Here is a 17,698-nt window from a genome sequence, read left to right on the forward strand (position 1 = left end):
ATCTAAACATACAGAATCTAATTCCTTGAGTGAGTAAAGAGCTATTAGTATTTCACAGTACGTCGTTTCCTAAATAAGTGTTCACAATGTGTCAGTAGACCACTCTCTTCCAGCTAATTCATAACGTTTGAACACCATATATGTTCCAAAATCCTGCTCCATATCGACGTTAAATGATTTTCTTTCTTTCTTTGGGCCTTGTCCCACGCCAACGCAGGGTTGGCCGTGTTATTACAGATTTGGCAGTGTTAGCTGCATGGGGTGGCCGGTTGCCCTTCCTGCCACCACCCTGAACCCCCCCCCCCCCTCCCCAGGACGTAGGTAGTGTATCCCAGCTGTCTGCGTCTAGTGTAAGCCATGAAATAGGGCGATCGTGTTCAAATGTCTGTGAGTCGTGTAACTGAGGCGGAACGTGGGGACCAGCATGGTATTCACCTAGCGGGATGTGGAAAACCGCCTAAAAACCATATCTAGGCTGGCCAGCCATACCTACCCACGTCGTTAATCCGCCGAGCGGATTCGATCCGGGGCCAGCGTGCCTACGCGAGTCCAGGAAGCAGCGCATTAGCGCTCTCGCCTACCCTGGAGGGTATCGACGTTAAATGATATGGGCTTCTAATTAGTGGATTGCCTTCCTTGAATATTAGTGTGTCCTGTGCAACTTTCCAGTTTTCGTCTATGTACCTTTCGTCGAGTTGGCGGTTACATACGATTGTTAAATACGGAACTACTGCATCAGCATACTACGAAAGGAACCTAATTGGTATAGAATCTGGACTGGAAGACTTGCTTTTATTAAGTGATTTAGATTGCGTCACTACTCCGAGGATATCTGCTCCTAAGTTACACAGGTAGCCAGCTGTTCTTGATTCGAGTTCTGAAATATTTAAGTCTTCTTTGGTGAAGGAATTTCGAAAGACTGTGTGAAAACTGCAGAATGTGAGCCAGGTGAGGATAGCTAGGGTTACACGCGGTATCGCGTTATTTTATTTGAAACATAATGTCACAGTGACCTCGGAGTCTGCGGCCGATATATGACACAACTATATATATATATATATATATATATATATATATATATATATATATATATATATATATATATATATATTCGAACAAGAGGTGATCGTGTGGTGTACCCAGTCGAAGTGCATAATATAGCGTCAAGTGTTAGGCCTGTGTTACGTTAAGGCATGCAATGTGTACTATCGATAACCATTTTTAAGGAAATTTTATGTAAGCGGCATTTTATCTGAAAGCAAATTACATAAGGTAAAATCCAGTTTCTCGAATACTCTTTTTTAGTTAATCTTTGTTCACCCTTTATTACTAACGTACTGCGTGTTTAAGTTTATTTCATGATACAAAGAATATTTAAACAGACGTCGCCACGACATTCCCCCCTATCCGCACGTGTACTGGACAGAGAATATTTGCAGAGCATTTTGAACAATCATTCAGGAAACGCAAAATTCTCTGTACGCTCACCAAACTTAACACTTCTATACTTTAGCCTGTGGAAAACTGAAAGAAGAGGTCCATTAAGCAACAAATATGACTCTGGAAGGGTTGAAACGCCTTTTAACACTAGCCTACGCTGTCGTTAACTCAAGATAAAATTCGTCACTTTGTGGCGTACAGCAATGTTCAAGGTCAACATTCTGAACGCCTGGTATGACAGTCAGGTAACAGACACACGAACAGTACCTCAGTTAGGTGTTTCATTGCGTTTGGTGTAATACGACAGACGTATGTGGAACCTCTTCTCTTGACGGCGGGAGAGTTTTTTTTATCTCGACACTGTTTGATCAAGTAGCATAAATGTTACGTCGTTAAAGTGCCTTAGAAGATTGTTTCAAATGCTATAAAAATCTATATAGCTCAATTTCAAAAGAAGAAACAAAGGTGGTGTCGTTGTTCGGCGACTATCAACGATAAAAATTACTTGCGAACGTCAGAAAATTCGCAATATTGTCCACTATAGCTTAGCAAACCCACACCTCACTATATTTATTCATTCTGGATATACACCCATGAGCCAAAACATTATGACCACCTGCTTAATAGATTCTTTTCCTGTCTCTGGAACGAAACACATGCGTATCAAGAACTCGACATTTTGACGGTAGGTTTTTGGAGGTATGTGGTCCTAGATCTCTACGCATAGTCAAATTCGCGTATATAACGGGCTGATGATTTGCGTACGCAGTGATGGTACCCGATAGCGACTCAGAACAGTTTCACTACAACGCTCCTCAGACCACTGTAGCAAGGTTCTGGCCCCGAGACCAGAAAGACCATCAGCCTTGAAAGGATGCAGGTGGTTCGCACCGCAGGTCCCACGCAAGTGCAGGAGAATGTCTCTCATAGTATAATACTGCTCTGACCAGCCTGCGTCCGTAGCGCGCGGTACGTTTCGAGCCGCCGTTCACTTCGATGACGGCGTTTATGGAGACGACCATCGACTTAGTGAAGCAAAAATGTGGTTGACCCGAACAGCCGACTAGTTTCCATTGATCGACGGTCCAATCTCGATGGTCCCGTTCCCACTGCAATCGTAATTGACGATGTCGATCGGTCAACATGTGAACACGTAGGGGTGGTCTGCTGCGACACTCCATGTTCACCAACGTACGATGAAGGGTGTCCTCCGCAACACTTGTGCATGCACCAGCATTGTGCCGTTTCGTCAGAGGTGCCACAGATCACCATCTAGCATACTTTACAGAGCAGACAGGCCTCGAACCCCACGTTTTGACGAGAGTCGTGGATGTCCAACCATTTAGCGCCTAGTAGTAGTTTTATTGTCGTACCTGTTTCCGTAGATGCACACCATAGCAGCACGTGAGTATTTTTAAGATATTCGTATCAGACCCTGCATACTAGTAATCTCCCCTTTGTAAAAATCGTTTATCTCAGTGGATTTCCCTATTTGCAGCCAGTATCTTCACTAGGGTGCCTGCTGCACTTACACACTTTTGTTACCGCTTCACTTTCCCGCAACGCTACTAGCTCGTATCCAACGTCAATGATGATATTGTTTAGGCTGATCAGTGTATTTTGGGCGGTCTGCCTCACCTTGTATATGCTCGTTGTCGCGTTTGCCGTGTACACAGTTTTCTTCGTAGAAACAAAATCATTTACTGACATAAGGTAGTTTCCTGACTTAAGGTAGTGACGTATATCCACGCTCCAACAGATTTGAGTAAACAGTATGTCAGTCGTGCTGTTCGGGGCTATGCCGATGTAATAACTGCCTGAAAGGTTCTCGGACGTTGTGTCGGATTGGGAACAGGAGTTAGATCCCCGACGACCTCTTGTCTCATTCGTGCCTTGAAAATGACACCGTGTCCATTTTTCAAAATATCTTCGGTTGTGGACAGCGTTACGCAGCTGCATTCGTGTAAGTTGTTTGAACATTCAATACGTAGGAAGAAGCTCAAGTTTCTCATGGGGCTATATCTCTCATGTGCCATTTCTTCAAACTATCTGAGAGATTAATGGTTGAAAGTACTCAGCGATTATACTGATGTAGTGTAAGCATTGTGGCCCTGAGGTGTATCGGTGGAACCAAGTATTGTCATATAAAGTTGCCAGAGTTACTTCGAATTGGTCCAACTTTTGCCTGCATACAATATTGAGATATTCCTCCTCCAGCATTTACGTCCCACAGTCGTTTAACGTGGCACTCACCATGCTATAAATTTCTTCATATGCTGCACTTCTCTTAAGACGGAACGTCAATCGGTAGCCTGAAACATACCAAGTTTTCAATGCTTGTGTCATCAAGCAAAACTTTAATTAGCCATAACGTATAGTCTTGGTTACCGTACTTGTGCGATACCTCTAGTTCTTCTTTATGTCTCTTTTCTGTCTGAACCGCAGCTATTGTTTTTAACGAAAACGTTTCATCCCCTTCTACAAAACGTAACTGCGAATACACCTGTTTTATTTAAAATTTATTTACGTTCTCCATATTGGGGCGAATTGGCAGCTACCTGGCTACGCCTCTTCGGCCAGCGAAAAGACAGTTGTTAAAACGCCAACGTCTGTCACGATATTTACGAAACGCATGGATGTGCAATCTATGTGCAATCTACGTCATTTCGTATAGTTTTCCTTCTTATACATAAGGAGGAGCTGCGCGGGATTAGCCGAGCGGTTTGGGGCGCTGCAGTCATGGACTGTGCGGCTAATCCCGGCGGAGGTTCGAGTCCTCCCTCGGGCATGGGTGTGTGTGTGTTTGTCCTTAGGATAGTTTAGGTAAAATAGTGTGTAAGCTTAGGGACTGATAACCTTAGCAGTTAAGTCCCGTAAGATTTCACACACATATGAACATTTGATTTAAACATAAGGAGGAAAACGAGACGAAAGAACGTTCACTGGAACCATTGTAAGTGCACATAGCTTATTTACTTTATACTTTGTAGAACATTAACACATTCTTCTGTTTGTTCAAGTCATCTGCTCAGACTATGTACTGGCGCTAACTACACAAACATTCCTGTACGGTTCAGTAGCAGACGTGCTGCATGTGACGAATGCAACACTTTACGAAATCATGTGTAACGGTCTGAATATGGACGTAATAGCCCAAAATCCACAATTAAGTAATTGCCCTGTCCATACACAGTCATTTTTATTGTATTTTAGTGCCATTGATTTAATATTTTCAACTGTAGGAAAACCAGAATTATAATTTTTATTACTATTTGCCCCAAGAGCAGTAAAGTGTTTGCTTAAAATTTTGTATTTGTGTAGATCCACAGCCTCCAGACGTTTAACAAACGTAAACAAGCTGTAATGTGACTTTTACTTAATAGTGCGATTAACTAATTTCAACTGCTTGTCATTGTCAAGCACTACACTGTCTGCATACATCGCCACCTATAAATAACACTTTGTACATCTCACACTAAGATAAAACACGTGCAAAGTGTTATTTATAGGTGGCGATGTATGCAGACAATATAGTGCTGTTCCACGTTGGTTTTACAGGTGCTTTACAATGACAAGTAGTCGAAATTAGCTAATTTCGCGATTAAATAAACATCGCATTACAGCCTACTATGAACCACGTTTATTAAAGTGTTTGCTGTCAGCGCCCCATCTCCCTTCCACCCCTCACATCCCCCCCCCCCCACCCCTCCCACCGATCCAACCATCGCACCCACTATCGAAGTGCCAGCCCAGTGCGCTCTTACGTCCCACAGCTGAGCCTTTTGTTTCCACTACTCGGTCGAGATTCGCAATGCTGCGGATGAATCTCACAATGGGCAACCCGAGGCGACAAGAGCGCGCAATGCAGAACTCTGAGATTGATGGCGGGCACGGACAGCAGTCACATCGCACTGCGGCCGGACACACGGCGTCGCAAGGAGTCGCCGTGCACCGCACTGCACCACGCTGCACTGCACGGCTGCAGGGACGGGCCGAACAGAGGCGCTCTGGCGACACTGGGACAGAGGATGAGCGTCAGACGAAAAAGCACCGTGTCAAGAATCCCATACTTACTCGTCATAGGCAGGTGTGTCACGATCAGGAGGAAATAAGGTTGTTGTTGTTGTGGTCTTCAGTCCTAGACTGGTTTGATGCAGCTCTCCATGCTACTCTATCCTGTGCAAGCTTCTTCATCTCCCAGTACCTACTGCAACCTACATCCTTCTGAATTTGCGTAGTGTATTGATCTCTTGTTCTCCCTCTACGATTTTTACCCTCCACGCTGCCCTCCAATGCTAAATTTGTGATCCCTTGATGCCTCAAAACATGTCCTACCAACCGATCCCTTCTTCTAGTCAAGTTGTGCCACAAACTTCTCTTCTCCCCAACCCCATTCAATACCTCCTCATTAGTTACGTGATCTACCCACCTTATCTTCAGCATTCTTCTGTAGCACCACATTTCGAAAGCTTCTATTCTCTTCTTGTCCAAACTGGTTATCGTCCATGTTTCACTTCCATACATGGCTACACTCCATACAAATACTTTCAGAAACGACTTCCTGACACTTAAATCTATACTCGATGTTAACAAATTTCTCTTCTTCAGAAACGATTTCCTTGCCATTGCCAGTCTACATTTTATATCCTCTCTACTTCGACCATCATCAGTTATTTTACTCCCTAAATAGCAAAACTCCTTTACCACTTTAAGTGTCTCATTTCCTAATCTAATCCCCTCAGCATCACCCGATTTCATTTGACTACATTCCATTATCCTCGTTTTGCTTTTGTTGATGTTCATCTTATATCCTCCTTTCAAGACACTGTCCATTCCGTTCAACTGCTCTTCCAAGTCCTTTGCTGTCTCTGACAGAATTACAATGTCATCGGCGAACCTCAAAGTTTTTATTTCTTCTCCATGAATTTTAATACCTACTCCGAATTTTTCTTTTGTTTATTTTACTGCTTGCTTAATATACAGATTGAATAACATCGGGGAGAGGCTACAACCCTGTCTCACTCCTTTCCCAACCACTGCTTCCCTTTCATGCCCCTCGACTCTTATAACTGCCATCTGGTTTCTGTACAAATTGTAAATAGCTTTTCGCTCCCTGTATTTTACCCTTGCCACCATCAGAATTTGAAAGAGAGTATTCCAGTTAACGTTGTCAAAAGCTTTCTCTAAGTCTACAAATGCTAGAAACGTAGGTTTGCCTTTTCTTAATCTTTCTTCTAAGATAAGTCGTAAGGTTAGTATTGCCTCACGTGTTCCAATATTTCTACGGAATCCAAACTGATCTTCCCCGAGGTCCGCTTCTACCAGTTTTTCCATTCGTCTGTAAAGAATTCGCGTTAGTATTTTGCAGCTGTGACTTATTAAACTGATAGTTCGATAATTTTCACATCTGTTAACACCTGCTTTCTTTGGGATTGGAATTATTATATTCTTCTTGAAGTCTGAGGGTATTTCGCCTGTCTCATACATCTTGCTCACCAGATAGTATAGTTTTGTCAGGACTGACTCTCCCAAGGCCATCAGTAGTTCTAATGGAATGTTGTCTACTCCCAGGACCTTGTTTCGACTCAGGTAGTTAACGGTAAAGCCCCGCAATGTTCAGTTTTTCTAATACACTCATCAGTGGGGGATAGATTTTCCCGCGATTTCAGATCGAAATGGATATTGGGTTGTTACCTATAACCCACCCAAATTATAGTTCCGCACGGTTATTGTGGCTACGAAGTTCGTCGGGACGGAGTACTTGCACAAAAATTTCGCAGTTCACTTCGGATAAAATTACAAGCTCTCGATGATATCTTCCATCGTCTTCGTCAGGAACTAAAACTGTCTTCTATTTTCATAACGTCGGTAGCCAAGAAAGAACGAATCGAAGAACAAGACAGGGTGAAACGTCCCCTTAGAAAAATTAATGAATTACTGTGCTGATAAACCTCTTACATTATTTGATTTTCAAACAGCTGAGCAGAACTGAACGTACTCAGACATTTCGCTCTTTACCTATTCTGATCAACACTAAACTGACACACAATACTTTTAGCGAAACGCAATCTGACTTTCAATAATCCCTACAAAAGAATGGCCCTGACTAACATTATCCTATACCTTTCACATATTACTTACCTCACAAAAATCTTCGTTACTCGAACTACTGCAATACAGCGAGCGCCACTACTGCCAGCTAAATAAAAGATTCAAACTACTGAAGGCACTAACTACTGATAGGCATAGTTAGCAAATGAAAGATTTTGATAGAGAACAAACAATGTATTTACCTTAATAGTGTTCAAAAGTCATATATAGCAGTTCATGACATCCAGTCTTACAAATTTACTGTCTGTGATGGACACACGTCCAGATCATCCGCTCTCGAAACACCGCCATTTCTCTTCCCACATCCACCACTGCTGGCAGCTCACCTCCAACTGCGCAACGCTACGCGCTGTTAACAGCCAACTGTCCAACACAACAATAGCGAATATTACAACAATGATAATCAGCCACAGATGCACACAGCACAGCCAGTGATTTTCATACAGAGCGCCACGTGACCTTACCAATATAAAACCTAAACAGCCTACTTACATAGACCCCATGCTCCCCACAAAAAATTTTATAAATTGTTTTGGGCAGTGGCCAATACAGATTTGAAAAAAAAATTCATAATTACAAGAACAAAGATATCTAAAGCACACACTTATTGATACACTGTTCGTCAAAAGCAAAAATTGTTCTCATAAAGACAGTCCTGATCATTCATCACAATAGTAATTACAGTTTTTTTCACACAGTCTCATTAGTAAAAGAAAATGCACACGGAAGTAGTGGATTTCCATGCAGTCTTGAAGAAGTAGTGTTGTCCTTCCAACGGAAAGACAATGCTGACTCTTCACATGCAGACAGGTAATGGTCCACAACAGAGCAAACCCACAGCAGAGTCAGTCGAAGTTGAAGAATATTGGTAGGTAGGTCATCACAGAGCAGACCCACTGTTGTGGTAGAGAGTGTGGTACTGGAGGGCCATCAAAGATGAGAATCCACTATAGAGCTTGTAGAGATAATGGTATTGGTGAGCCATCGAAGGTGCAGACCCACTGCAGTCCTTGTAGAGACAGCCAGCAGCCATCTGTTGCGACTGTGCAGGTACACAATCACCATCGAAGAGTCTTGCGGACAATATAGCAAGTCCATGAACCGCCACTTGTGCACTCACAATTTTTTTTTTAAATGTCCTTAGAACAAGCAATGCTGTTAACCAGTCCCTTGCTGAATTATTAACACACGCGCAAACACTAACAGTCCCAACTTCTCACATATTGTGCATATACTATGACCAACAGAAACGGGTGCAGTGATTCATTAATTTTTCTAAGGGGACGTTTCAAGGGGAAAGAAAAGTTTCTGCTGAGAGGGAAAGACGTGCCAAAGGAAGCAAAGGTCGTGGTATGGAAACAAAACGACGTAAGCAAGATTTCATTACATCAAAGCCGGAAAAGGAAGAAAACATGTCAAACCGCCAGCTGATTAATCTTCAGAGTCAAATTCAGACCTCTAACACTATGGCAGCAGCGCAGTAGCTCAGACATTGACTCAGTGTTTGTCGAGAAGCACCTAGAGAAAAAGTACGAGATGCTGCGACTTCAAGGAAGAGTTAGAGGATCTTACGAAGCACACTATTCAGTAGGTATCTAGGCAGCTTACCCTCAGTAACTGAACTCTTTCATGCTACCCTACTAATCCTCATTTCGTGGAGAAGAAAGTATTATTTCTGTACAAGTATTTTTAAGGATTATCTTCAGATGTACGCGACAGTTCAATTCAGTATTGTGTTGGGTACTTGGCTATAATACAACAATCTTACAAAGGATGATTTCAAGTGATTTTATAATGCAGTTATTCATTTTCATCCATGTTTATCTAAAATGGGGTAAAGATACACACTGCCGAGCGTTACTCCATTTTATGGGGTAATACCCAGCAATCTTTGTTTTATCTAAATTGTAACTTTCTCTCTCGGTTCCCTTGCCGCGTCAAATTCGGATAAAATTCCAAGCTTTCGATGATATACTCCATCATATTCGTCAGGAACTAAAATTGACTCTCGAGAACCGGAAAGGTCCCCTCTTTTACAAAGGGAATTTTGCGGCATGGCAGTAAGGTGCCGCAGCAATTCACTGATTATTTGAATGGTATACATTCCAACATGAGATTTACAGTGGAGGTGGAGAAGGACGGGAAGTTACCTTTCTTGATGTGTTGGTCGACCAGCAGTGGGGTGGACGAATTGGCTCTTCTGTGTACACAAAACAGACGCATACAAAGCTTTTACCGTCCAACTCAGAAGAGAGCTATGAGCAATACTTCGGCACACAGAGCCAGTTGTGTTTATTTGCTGGTTCGTTTGCCAATCTTTCCAGCATCTCTTCCACTCTACAACGACGTAATGTAGCTCAAACTTTCTACAGCAATTAGAATGACTAGAAGGAGTAATAATTACGTTCGAGTCACACCTAATCACTTATCGGAGGTGAGAAATCCTTTATTTCTTCCTTGAATACAACTTTTAGTCTTACTACCCAGTTTTAATAAGTAATATTCACTATTATAAGTTCCCTTCATCATTATTAGAGCAAGAACAAAATCGGAGTCATTAAAATTATATTCAACAACAGAGATAATAAAAATCAGAGATAATGCAGTGACAATGTTCGCTTTTGGCTCTGAGCACTATGGGACTTAACATCTGAGGTCATCAGTCCCCTCGAACTTAGAACTATTTAAACCTGACTAACCTAAGGACAACACACACACCCATGCCCGAGGCAGGATTCGAACCTACGACCGTAGCGGTCGCGCGGTTCCAGACTGAAGCGCCTACAACTGCTCGGCCACTCCGACCAGCTCTTCGCTTTTCTTACGCAAGGATCAACGTGTTTCAAAAATGGTTCAAATGGCTCTGAGCACTATGGGATTTAACTTCTGAGGTCAGCAATACCCTAGAACTTAGAACTACTTAAATCTAACTAACCTAAGGACATCACACACATCCATGCCCGAGGCAGGATTCGAACCTACGGCGTAGCGGTCGCGCGGTTCCAGACTGTAGCGCCTAGAACCGCTCGGCCACCCTGTCCGGCTCAACGTGTTTGTTCTCCAAACACGACGCAGTACCTGACACAGTCATTTCCGTAATAAAATTTGATATTACGGTATCCCCCTAAACCAGTTATTTAATTTCAGCTACTTCAGTCGATCAGATGGATGACACTGCGAACCGTACTCCGGAAACACCAGAATTTCGGCTGCAGCCGCCAGTGTGTTCGCACCGCTCCCTGTGATACGAGCAACGTGTTCCGCGCTGAGGCGGCGCGTGCGCGCTGCTTCCCGCCACAAAGCGTGAAGCGCAGACTGGTTAGTTATCTAGATGGTCACTGGGTGGAGGAAGTGTGTGGTGTGCCAGACGCGGTCGGCAGACGAGGTGTATCGCCCGCCAGTCGCTTATCGCGCCACGCGACACTTGCACAAACACCGCGTCCGGTCGATACCTCCTAACACATCCCCCTCCCACGCAACGTCCAATCTCTACGAGTCCGCAGCAACTTCGTCCGTCTCGATATCTGTCGACGTGAAATATCCCTTTACAATTTCCATGTTACGCGCAGAAAGTTTCGCTCGATAAGCTTTTCTTTACACTACGCAAATATACTCTCTTAGAAAAACTTAAGTTTTATGGAACCGATGACTTTACACGCAAATTGTTTGAGTCATACATAACAAACAGAAGACAAAATGTGCTCAATAATTCACGCGATGTTGAAAGGAGAAAGTTTTAGTGACTGACAAAGGAGGTCCTATAGGTTTCAATGTCAGATCCAGTATTATGTCTTATACTGGACATCTCTTCTTTCTTGTTTATAAATAAGTACGCAAATAAGATTTCCGTAAAGACAATCAGATTAAAATCTAAATTCTATTTGCCTGGTAAAAGTAACCTTAAAATGACTCCAGCATGTACTGGTAACACACAATAAACGATCCGCATCGGGGACTAAGACCAAAATAACGGTCGCTACTCAAAGCTAGACTGCATTACAGGCTAGAAACTTTAAAACAAGCCTCACCCAAGCAAGACTAGTTCTCACGAATCACAATCAGAAGTTTAGCCACACATAACAGAAGTTGCTCATCGCTGCTGTTTCTTCTCCAGTCCTTGGTGGCACAGTAAATACTGACAGCTCGACATCCACAAACCAAGGCAGTAGAAATAAGAAATACGTCGTTTCTGAAGTCTCAAACCCGTGAGCTGGAGGGAAGCAGTGATTCTTCAAACATGGTAGGCACATTGTCTACAGTCATCCGTAACACGATGAACCGGACGGCAGTCCTTGGTCATCAATCCTGGTTATCGTGTGGAATAGCGGAATAGCAAGCAAACTTTCAAGCGTGTGGCTAAATCACATCGGCAACTAGGTCCGCTACTTCTGGTGGTACAGCGGTTAGTCCGTTACTATGATACGAACATCAGAGAAGTTTGATGAGTGGCATGCAGCGATATTAACGCACGCATGGATCACTCTCTCAGTCCTTCTCGATTTCAATTGCAGTGCTCTTTCGAACCGACTGCCAGAGTCCCCATTCCTGATAAGTGCTACAAGTCCTTTACGTAGATGTCGTTGTCTGAAAGTGTTCGAATTTCTTTGTGACAGTTGGTAATGGATCGAGGCTTGGACATGGATGTGATTGTGCTTGAGTTTTCTATGCAAGGCGATATTGCTAAAAGAGGAGAACCTGCACAAAACGACCCCTAAGAGGATAAAGAGCAAAGAAGGTCTTACGGTAACACAGCAGCAAATAGACTGAGGGACAAAACTCATGGGATAGCGATATGCAGATATACAGATGGTGGTAGTATCGAGTAGACAAGGTATAAAAGGACAGTGATTTGGCGGGGCTGTCATTTGTACTCATGCTATTCAGGTGAAGAGGTTTCCTACATGAATATAGCCGCACGGCAGCAATTAACACACTTTGAGCGCAGAATGGCAGTCGGGGCTAGACGCATTGGACATTCCGCTTCGGAAATTGTTAGGGAATTCAGTATCCCGAGATCCACAGTGTCAAGAGTGTGCCGAGAATATCAAGTTTCACGCATTTCCTCTCACCACGGACAACGCAGTCGCCGACGGCCTTCACTTAACGACTGAGAGCAGCGGCGTTCGCGTAGAACTGCCGCTGCTTACAGACAAGCAGCTCTGCATGAAATAACCGAAGAAATCAATCTAGAACTTATGACAAACGTATCCGTTAGGACAGTGCGGCGAAATTTGGCATTAATGGACTACGCAGCAGACGACCGACGCGAGTGCCTTTGCTAACAACACGACATCGCCTGCAGCGCCTCTGCTGGGCTTGTGAGCATTCGGTTGGACCCTAGGCGAGTGGAAAGCCATGGTTGGTCAGATGAGTCGCCGTTTCAGTTGTTAAGACCTAGAGGTAGGGCTTGGGTGAGGCGCAGGCTCCACAAAGCCGTGGACCCACGTCGTCAACAAAGTACTGTGAAAGCTGGTGGGGGCTCCATAATGGTGCGGGCTGTGTTCACATGGAATGGACTGGGTCCTCTGACTGGAAAGGGTTAAGTTCGGCTACTTGGAGACCATTTTCAGACGTTCACGAACTTCATGTTCCCAAATGACGATGGAATTTGTATGGACGAAATTCGCCATGTCGTGCCTTTAATAAAGGATATACAACAGTTGCTGCGGTTCTTATTCAACGTGCAAAAGTTTGGCTGTGTATATTGATAATTTTTACTTTTTGGACCGTCTGACTACTACTGAATGAAACTCAATTTTGCTGCCACAAGCGTTTCGCCATCATTCCCTTCAAGGCATCTTCAGTGGCCTGGAATATGTACATATTTTTACTATTTAGTTTACGTTTTGGGGTACTGTACCTGTAGGTTAAAACAGTTCTGGTGGTTGGTTTATGTTATAAGGTAGTAACATTTTAAATTCTACTTGCAGGTTGCGTGGACGATTTTCTACATTTTACGTTTGTGACCCATTTTTGGTGCCGTTCCTATTCTTATAATTGTCAATTTCTGTTTTTCCACGTTTCACAGCATTTGGCTGACGATCCGGCCAACTAACTTCTATGTCGTATAGTGTGTTCCATACGCTCATCTGCCTTATCCCATGCTGATCAACGACATTTTATGTTGCGTTCCACGTGGGTGTACCTCCCTCGCACCGCATTTTCAGCCATATGGCGACACGCTCCGTGTCCTCTGGGAGACCGTTTTCTGCACTTCGTCCCCATTTAGCAAAACCATCCTGTACACCACTTCAGTCCACAAAGTTTAGAAAATGTAATAAAAAAGAAAAGAGAAAACTGAAGATGGTGGCTTTCGCGCTTCGTGGCTCTACATAGACCCACCCTCCTGAGCACCAAGCACAGAACTCTCCCACAACCACTTTAAACTGTCAGAGAAGTCTTTCCTTGGGATATTTTCAATTCGTGCATCACAGTTGCTTCAACGTCGCTTATATTGTCTAAGCGTTGCCCCTTCTTCGTGTGAATTGCTGCACTTTGCCCTTTGATGGTAGGTTCGAAACTGATGACACCAAGCCGCGTCACCCGTGACGATTTTTTCAAAAAAGAATTTTCCTTGGCTTGCATTTCAATGAAGCCGAGAGGGACCTCCATTTTCGTTGTCTTTGTTCGTGGGTGAAGGTGTTCAAGACAAATTTTCAGACACTTTTCTCTTCTTAAAAACGTTCCAAAGACTGTCTTCAGCACACGATTTAGAGGTATTGCTCCACTGTGATTCGCGGGACAACAATGCAGACAGGTTAAAGCCGCAGGACAACTACTCAACACTGCATGTTCACAGTTACTGCTCGGTTGCAGATGTGTTGTTTGCAGCTGCCAGTTCAAGTTTCCACTGTAGCTGCTGCGCTGACGTCGCTTATACGCCGGGATTAAATTCAGTCTCGGAACTTTCTGAATACTGTGTGACGCTGGGATTCGTCGGTTTTACATTAATTACCACATCGAGGAAAGGTAGCTCGCCCTGTTTTTCTAATTCCATCGTGTGTTTTACGTTAGGAACGATATAACTCTTTCAACAACTATTCTAGTTTTATCCTTCCATGTGCCCACACCACATACGTGTATGTATCTTCCACGTATCGACACAAACCGACTTGGCGGATTTGCCATATTCTAGTACATTTCCTTGCAAATGTTCCAGGAGTAGGAGTGCCACGACATCGGTTCGTGCATAATATTTTTCGTCGAACATAACAATAGCTCACGTCGGAATGTGCCTAAAAGAGCATGGAGAAATACTGTTCTCAAAATGGAAACAAAAACTCTGCTCAACACGCGGAAGCGCATGATTGATATAAACGTTTCATAATTCTGCTTGAAATTCCACCAACATGATATGAGCTTTGGTGTTTTGGAATTTTTGTAATTCTATTAATTTCGGTGAAGGATGTTGGTGCTATTTCCAGTGGCTTACATTTTCCGGAATGGAATTTTTAATATAGTCTCTTGCTTCTTCAAATGAACCATTTAATCCTATTTTTGTTGCGACATCTATAAAGTCACTGTTGAAATTAATCATAACTTGTGAATTATCAGTCACAATGCCGTCATTTAGTTTAACTGTTATGGTATCTAGTACACTGATGGACTGTCATATCTCTCCTTGTACAATATCCATATAGTTTCAATCTTATTATCTCCATTATTAATTTTTGTCTGGATGTACACACTTCATGACATTTTAATGACTTAAAATATTACATTCTCTTTTGCAATATGCAGGTGATGTCGGATCTTAACTTACTGTGACCTTTATATAAATTTTCCTCTTCCACAAGATATTAATTCCCTTAGTTATCCACAGCTTACTTTCCTTTAGGTGAAATTTGTGGATAACTTTTTAGGTAAGTAACTCTTAAATATTGACACAAATTTACTACGGAATAATATATATATACACCTCATTCCATACCACCTCATCTGACTCAGCAAGCCTCATTGCTTGGTATGAACCTGCCTCAGGTTTTTATCAATTGTTCACCATGATCAGATAGTACATTAACAGCTGCGTACACACAAAGTGTTTCAACCTGAGCAATGTCCATAAAAATGTTATCATTCCATATCCAACTATCTTGCTGCGAACGAGCTGGAAAACTGACTACCGAAATTATATTTAAACACCAAAATAATGATTCCATTTCATATTTCTTTTCCATACCGTTTAAGAACCCTACATTGAAATCTCCAAAATTACCGCTCCCTCTTGTCTGACAGTTTGCTGAGAAATGCATCTAGATTTCTCGTAAATGGCTGAAAGTTCCCTAGAGGAGATTTGTAGACCTTTACGATTGCCTAGACAAGTATTCTTCGGTAACAATACGGAATCACTTACCTCTACATTCTGATCTACACAAAGTCTATTTATCTCAGGTTTTTTTTTGTGACCAACTATTACATATATTGAGTGTTACCCCATGGTGTTCAGATAGGTACAGAGCAATATAACTTGAAGATTTTCCACGTTTTCTAGACATACGAGAAGGTCAGCTGTCTTTTCTTTTAACTCCCTAACATTCTGATGGAATAAATTAATTTTATTTTATTATTATGGTCCTGTTCTGCTCTAATGTCTTTCACTACCTTCGGTATGTAACCTTAATCTAATTTAAAAGATGAACCTTTCTGGCTCCATTAATCACACTGATTTTGACTTGTGCGTATGTGACCCTCAATACGCCTTCTGCAAGATGCTCAGCAAATCTGTCCTTCCTCCTCCCATTCAGGTGTAGGCCATATACAAGGCTTTTTCGTGAAAAAACTAAAATTGTTGGAAAAATATAAAGCACTTCTTCGGAAAATACAAAATTCTTCGTCGAAAAATTTGAAACTCTTCTTTCGAAGAACTAAAATATCTTTGAACAAATCAACACTCTAGTGCCCTAAGTAAAACGCCTTAAGGTATTTCATATAGCCGGCCGGAGTGGCCGATCGGTTCTAGGCGCTACAGTCTGGAACCGCGCGATCGCTATGGTCTCAGGTTCGAATCATGCCTCGGGCATGGATGTCTGTGATGTCCTTAGGTTAGTTAGGCTTAAGTAGTTCTAAGTTCTAGGGGACTGATGACCACAGAAGTTATGTCCCACAGTGCTCAGAGCCATTTGAACCATATTTCATACAACTGACGCTTTACCACAGGAACTAGAGCGAGTTGAAAAGTAATTCCTCCGAATATTCTATTTTGTTATCGATACCGGTTGAGGTACTACACGTCATGCGTATTACTCCCGTTTCACTGACGCAAACTGCAACCCCCTACTGTTAGGAAACCCCGAACTGTTGCATGTAACATGGTTGAAGCTTGAGAAACAGCGTGTTGCAATCGAGTTTCTAAACCCAAAAGAGTTCATCCACACATGGAGCACACTCTCTTTCATCATGACAATGTCAGACTACACCCGAGTGATGCGGCATGTCAACAATCCGACGCCTTGGTTTCACTGTCATCGGTCAAACTCCTTACAGTCCCTACTTGTTCCTCTCTCTTTTTCATCTGTTTCCAAAACTTAAGGAACACCTTCGAGGACTTCGCTTTGATTGTGATGAAGTGGTGTAAGCAGAGGTGAGACTGTGTCTCCGTCAACTAAGTCAAACATTCTACGGTGAAGGTATCAACACAGTGGTCCGTGGTTGGCAGAAACGTGTTCGTCGCCATGTTGACTATGTTCAGAAATAAATATAAGAACATGAAGAATAGAGATGTAGAGTGTTAATAGCTTTTGCATAAAAAATACGGAGCATTACTTTTCAGTACACCTTCGCAGTTTAAGTTGTCTGATTTTATTTATGACTCATTTATATTTGAGTCACAAGATAACCGATTCTTAAGTTTTTTGAAGTGCTGAATTTTACTTTTCTCAAAAGTTAAAGTAAGTTTCTAATCCTTGCACCAGTTTATATGTTTCCAAGATCTGACTGGTTATTTGCGGAGCATTTTTCTATTATTAATCGTTCTAGACATTCTACACTAAGTCTGAGGTTACTACACTGTTCAAAAGAATTATGGGAACACGTGAATCAACGTCATGTATGTTCAGTCTATTTTGATACAGTCGGTACCTGTAGGCTTGCTGCATGGCTCGACATCTTCACATTCAGTATAGGCAGCAACTAAAACCTTTCTCCACCT

General features: G+C 42.6%; 1 protein-coding gene across 1 annotated transcript in view; it reads left to right on the forward strand.

Moving 5' to 3' along the window:
- The first annotated feature begins 5,251 nt into the window (after positions 1–5,251).
- The window catches only part of LOC126412906 (uncharacterized), a 660,163-nt gene continuing 647,716 nt past the window's right edge, over positions 5,252–17,698 (forward strand). Inside the window, exon 1 of the mRNA XM_050082795.1 lies at positions 5,252–5,527. Coding sequence (XP_049938752.1) covers positions 5,252–5,527 — 276 coding nt within the window. The remainder of the gene's footprint in view (positions 5,528–17,698) is intronic.

Source organism: Schistocerca serialis, chromosome 7 (genome assembly GCF_023864345.2).
Source record: "Schistocerca serialis cubense isolate TAMUIC-IGC-003099 chromosome 7, iqSchSeri2.2, whole genome shotgun sequence".
In the NCBI taxonomy this organism is placed as follows: Eukaryota; Metazoa; Arthropoda; class Insecta; order Orthoptera; family Acrididae; genus Schistocerca; species Schistocerca serialis.